The sequence below is a fragment of the Pollicipes pollicipes genome, unplaced genomic scaffold (assembly GCF_011947565.3).
Source record: "Pollicipes pollicipes isolate AB1234 unplaced genomic scaffold, Ppol_2.1 Scaffold_6052;HRSCAF=7182_pilon_pilon_pilon, whole genome shotgun sequence".
Taxonomy (NCBI): Eukaryota; Metazoa; Arthropoda; class Thecostraca; order Pollicipedomorpha; family Pollicipedidae; genus Pollicipes; species Pollicipes pollicipes.
In genome coordinates this window covers 17,634,568-17,640,567 of record NW_023596805.1, presented here as the reverse complement: position 1 = coordinate 17,640,567, position 6,000 = coordinate 17,634,568, and the positions used below count along the sequence as shown (strand labels likewise).

General features: G+C 53.0%; 1 protein-coding gene across 3 annotated transcripts in view; it reads right to left on the bottom strand.

Annotated features, from left to right (window-relative positions):
* Positions 1–1,618: 1,618 nt before the first annotated feature.
* Positions 1,619–6,000, bottom strand: part of Mppe (Metallophosphoesterase) — a 31,505-nt gene continuing 27,123 nt past the window's right edge. For 2 of the 3 annotated variants that reach the window (XM_037227906.1, XM_037227905.1), the window contains exons 8-9: positions 5,831–5,915; positions 1,619–4,939 (exon numbers count right to left, since the gene is read on the bottom strand). In XM_037227906.1, coding sequence (XP_037083801.1) covers positions 4,767–4,939; positions 5,831–5,915 — 258 coding nt within the window. In that variant the 3' untranslated portion in view covers positions 1,619–4,766. The remainder of the gene's footprint in view (positions 4,940–5,830; positions 5,916–6,000) is intronic. The other variant, XR_005094914.1, reaches the window with a different exon arrangement.

Genomic DNA, 6,000 nt, shown 5'->3' with positions numbered 1-6,000 from the left:
TTTGCTGTCAGCACGCGCAAATTCAAAACTTGGACTGCTGGATGGCTACGAAACATGTCTGGAGAACTTTCTTGAACTTTCGTACCCCTCGCATCCAGCCAGTCGTCTTGTCTCTTTCTCTGTCGTATTTATAAATATCTCTGCACTGTCGAAATACTTAAATACCGCAAGACTGCAGTCTGGTCCCCAATTTACACGCAACTGCTGCGACATCTTTGATAGTATCAAGGATCGCTGAATAGGTTATTTACCTATCTAGCTGCCGCGATTCGTGCTCGACTTGTGATCCTGCGTTCTTGAACTGGCGCTGTACACGCCAATCGGCGTTATCCTTCTTATTGGATTTACCAAGATGAGTCGCTGCTCACCCAACAAAGTGGATGTCTTTTAGACGGCTTATCCACGCTAAATATGTTTCACACACGTTCATACGTTAATTGCAGACCTGAGTGCTTGGAAGGGATATTTTCTGTTCCAACCAGCGTGAAGAGCAGGCATGTGATCGTGAATTTTCAGGTGATTTTTTCCGTGCAGTTGTGACGGCACATCATAGATAAATCGTGCCCATGCTTTCACCCCAATAAGCCATACAACTTAACGATGCAGTCACACATAGCCATACCGTTACGTTAGCACTGCGCTCCTGCCTCCTGACCCTCCGTCAACACTGCGCTCCTCTGCCCTGACCTGACCTCCGTCAACAACTGCGCTCCTGCATCCTGAACTCCGTTGAAACTGCGCTCCTGCACTCTGAACCCCGTCAACACTGCGCTCCTGCACCCTGACCTCCGTCGACACCACGCCTCATGCGCTCTGACGCACGTCGACACTGCGCTCATTGCGCTCCACGAGACCCGCCTCTGGCGTCATTAAACTCGAGGTGTATACTGTGCCATTAAAGGCATGTTGACACCTTAGCATTCACAGTTGTAAATTACGCCGGAGTAAACACTTAAGACGGGCTGTCCATTTAATTCAGCTCGTCACCGACTAGCGGCTGGAAATCAGATGACACCACAGTTATGTTAATGTAAAGGAGGCATAACTTAACCCGACGACCTGGCAAAAGTTATGGCCATGTAACATACTCCAGGCTTCCCAAGTACAGTAACGGAGCAACAACGGCTAAGGGCTAGGATAAGAGAACAAGCGATTTCGGTAGGCGCGTCACACACTCACAAAGGCCATTCAGGTCATGCGGGAACCAACACCAACAAAAACACACCATCATCAGCCTCACTGCTTGCCCAGTCCACAACCTCGCTACTCATGACGCCGTTATCACCCGCAACTGTAGTCAACGAATGTAAGCATATACCCCTTATACACTCGAGCATCTCAGTAGCATCACAACAGCAGCGGTGCGCCAGTTGAAGTGCGCCCCAGTGACTAGCATGGTCTAAGAATTCGGCATGGCACGCAAGGCAGCGGAACAACTTGACTCAGAGTCATCGCAATCCCAGCAGTATGTGTTGATGCGTGTTTTGTTCGGTCCATCTGGCCACGTCACCGATCCTCCACATTTTCCGGCCGCCACGGCTGGCGGTGCTGCGGTGGCCGGCACGTCTCACGCCCCCCCCCCCCCCCCCCAGGACAACACAGCGAGACAGACCGCTGCCGGTCCGCTGTCTAGCGCACCACATCCCCCTTCCCCGAATATGCGGAGAACCTCGACCACAGACGTAGCCTCCACAAGCTGACCTGCCGTGCCTGCGATGCCCCGCGCGCCATGCCCGGCCGGCCGCGTCAGCCTTCGTCATCCGGCCGGCGCGCTCGCAGCAGCGGGAGGCGTACGGCAAGGTCTGACGCCCCATCATCGAGACAGACACAAGACTGCCGCCCACAGATCAGCACCGTGGCGTCGCTGTCCCTGAGTGATGCGGTCTACCGGGCGAGTGTTCTTTAAACACGGTGCGCAGCCTGTATAAGCTATATTGCTGGCTAACGCACTTGAACTGGGCTATTTTAAGCTGCCTCCGAGACTCAAAACAAGAACGTATCCGGGAAAGGAAGGAGGCGAGAGGCATGTGGCCCCAACGCTAGTAAAAAAACATGTGCTTTCATTCGAGGAGTAATTTTTTGGCAAGAAGATTATCCCCTTACCCAATAAGATTTTTGCCCATCCGAATTCTGGGTAATTATCTAGCACTGGCAAAGCAACCAGACCTTGGCCTTATTGCTGGTTAGAGTTGAGTCCAGTCCCTATTACCCAGTTGTGTGGCACAACCCAACTAAACTGCGGGAACGCTGCGTTGTAGCACGCGGGCTGTACGTGCTTGACAGTGAAGACTAACACATGCATTGGTGACTAGCCGGTACGCTGATGACAACCCAAGCCCGTCCGCTCCGGCTCGGCCAACGCATGTTACCTCGCTGACATTCACCCACCGCTTGGTAAACCATATCAAACTCGGCCACTCCCATCCGTTGGTGGGGGGACCGGTTCGGCAAGGTCATCGTTAGCATGTGTGTCAACGTCAGCTGTCTCGGTCTGCGAGTGTGAAGCAGTACGGTGATAAATCCGTCGCCTCTGCATGTGGGAAGAAAGTCATTGACTGAGACGGTGGAAACGCGGACAAGCCCTCGTAGGCCTGCTCAACAGAGCGTGTCTTCAGTCCAACATCGCCGCGGCGTTGCTTATTGAGGTCCTATACAGCAGTGTTGGTGGGCCACGTGACCAACTCAAGACATCTTCCTTGGTGGGAAGGATGCAACTTTAACTTGCACGAAAATCATTCGAAGCAAAACTAAAGACTAAAACTAAAGACGCGCGGTAAATCAACAAGGAAATGCAACATAATTTTTAAAAGACGTACACTTGAGGCAGAAAATGCACGCCCATTGATCTTTGCAGCCCGAACTTCCTCAACGAAAAGCATGTAAAACACAACCCCAAAGATGCAATGCCCCCCCCCCCCCATGTTGCAATGCAGGCGTCGAATTCGCTCCCGCTTGCTCACTAGTAACATCTAAGGGTAAACCAGCAAACCAACAGTGCAGCAAACGCCGCCAGGTGAATCAAGGCGGCCAAAAGCTTGACAACTTATGCTGAGTCTCGAAGGAACCTTTGCAGCGTGGAGTTGTCTCCACGTGATAGGGCTGAAATGCCAACATAAAACGAGGCTTTGTTCAGCAGAGATCTTTTCACAACTGTAACCTAGAGCAGACATTCCTTTATGAGCGCGACCGACACATACGGCCGCCGATGCACTGGCTATGGTGGGCCTGTCCGTTTGTTTGATACTTCGCGTTCGCAGCTGGAATATTTCCGTGAACGCACGCCAATCTAGGTTCGCAGGCTGTAGCAAAAGCTGAAGCAACGTAGCTCTGGTGCCATTGACATGGACGCAAACCACACACGGCCGTTATCAGCGTCTCGGCGGCTGAACATGTTGCAGGTGGGTGGGGCCGGGGGGGGGGGGGGTCTGAGCTCCCTATGCCTTCAGCTACACGGCCGCGAACCTCACTGTTCCCTGTGGTCCAGCTCTCCGCTACATCTGGCAGGCGAGATCACGACGCCAGCAGCTGTAAGTTATGTGTCTCATGAAATGTACCAAACATGATATAACGGGGAAGACCTAGCGATCCAGCGCTGTCAGCGGACACGTTAAAATCGGGAGTGTTCGGAGCCCCCGCACCGCACCACGATCACCCGGGACGGCGGAGTCGCTGAGATCAGGATCAGCGGAGACGTTAAAGTCGGGAGTGTCCGAAGCTCCCAGACGGCACCGCGATCAGCCGGGAGGGCGGAGTCACCGAGATCAGGATCAGCAGCAACGCTCCGCTCATCGAACATCGGAAGGGAAAGTGGAAGCACGAAAGATAAGTAACATCACTATATACAGAAACTTCTGTCAAGAATGCATATTATTAAAGGTCGTCATTGTCCTGATGCGGTAAAACAGCTAAAAATCCCTGTTGAACCTCTTGAGAACATGCAAGGTCCAAAAGGTGTCACGGTACAGGGAGCTAACTCCACCTCTGGTTTCGACCCTCCACACCCAGCCGGCAGCGCTTCCAGCAGACCCCAGGCAAGTGAAGACGTCATTCTGCTCACGCTTAGCTCCGTTCACGACCAGCTGGAACTGAGCCGGCACCCATCGCTCGGTGTGTCAGTCTGGATCTCTCTCACAGCGTGGGTGGCGTCTACCAGCTGGCAGACAGCATCCTCCGATGCTGAACGCAATAGCTGACAGCCAATGATGGTTCAGGCCAACAAACCCACAACGCTCTGAGCCCACCAGCTCGGACCTGAGCCTGCTGGGACGGTTGGATCTATCTCTGGCATACTGCACAAAAACGCTTCGCAATCATTAGCTCGCAACGTCAACACGTCATCAATGGCCGATTAGCCTCCCCCCGGAAGGATGAAGACCATCCAGCATCGCCCAAGTGTTGCCAAAGTGTGCTGAACTTACCGATGGAAACAGTTTGGATGGGTAATGGTAGTGTAGTTCTGATCCAACTGTAAGACCACTCTCTGTGTCTGTCCACACGCAGCAGTTGAGGCTGTAGCAGCTGCAAACCGTGCCAACCTATAAGACACACCACGCTTGCGTCAACGCATTTTGCACCGCGCCAACTTCACCCGGCAGTAGCGGAAAGCATCAGGTCCGCACCTGACCGCTGAACCGTCAGCCGTCAGCCCGCCCTCGACTCTCTATCGCAGCGCCAGCTCGAATGACAGGTAACGCTTAGCTAATTCACCTGCCCGCCTCGCTCGGCGGCCATCTTGCCTCCAAAGGCAGCCATCTTGACGCGACGCCTCAGACGCCGGCCATCTTGCTGCGGTGAATACTGCGTCGTCGGTCGCCCCGTCGGTTGCAGAGGTAGGCGGTGAGCACGACGCACACGCATAGCAGTACGGCCAGGTAGATGTGTAAATGCTTGAAGCGAGACGGCAGCCAGAGCACGGCGTAGCTGAGACCACCCTCCCGATCTGCCGGAGCCAAGTAACGTCCTGAACACACACCCTCCCGATCTGCCGAAGCCAATCAACGCCCTGAACACACACCCTCCCGATCTGCCGGAGCCAAGGTAACGTCCTGAACACGCACCCTCCCGATCTGACGGAACCGAGTAACGCCCTAAACACACACCCTCCCGATCTGCCGGAACCAAGTAACGTCCTGAACACACACTCTCCCGATCTGCCGGAACCAAATAATGCCCTCAACACACACCGTCCCGATCTGCCGGGCTCACATCACGCCATAAACGACGGCAACCAGAGCACTGCACACCTGAGACTATAATATCGATCACCCATAGTCAAATGCCACCCTGATCGCACACCCTCCCAATCCTCCAGTCAATTAACACCCTGAATACATTCTCTCTGATCTGCCGGAGTAAAGTGACACCCTGAACGAATGGGTGAAAAGGTGGTTCTAACACTAGATGACGCCTACATCGGCGCTACGGGTGTCAAGATAAAGTAAACTGTCGGCAAAGAAAACTACCGCCCTAAATTAGGTTAATGGACATGTGCACAAATACACTTATCTCCATAAGTGAAAGAATTCACATTTATTAATCGTGTTCAGAACATCATTTTTCGAAGGGGAACTGTTTCATCCATTCCGGCACCACTTCTCACGTTTTGCCGAGCGTCATCATGCGATGGTATATATATATATATATATATATATATAATATATATATATATACATATATATATATATACATATATATAGTTTTCCACTAACGGCCTTGAATTTACTGTATATTAGGGGTAGACGTAGTTGTATATGGACATAGATTCACGTCCAAAATTCTCAAACACTCCTTCGCTGCCGAGGAACACGAAAGCAACTGCCGCGGTTCTCACCGATGACGGCAGCACCGTACCCCATGGTCCGCACACCCATCCGGTACGAGCACGTGGGCACGACGATCTCGACAACGTTGTCGTCCTGCGGCAGCCAGGCGAACGTCAGCCAGGCGGGCGGTATGGCGCACGGTCAGGGGCATCTCTCGGGCAGGAGTCACATCCTCTGG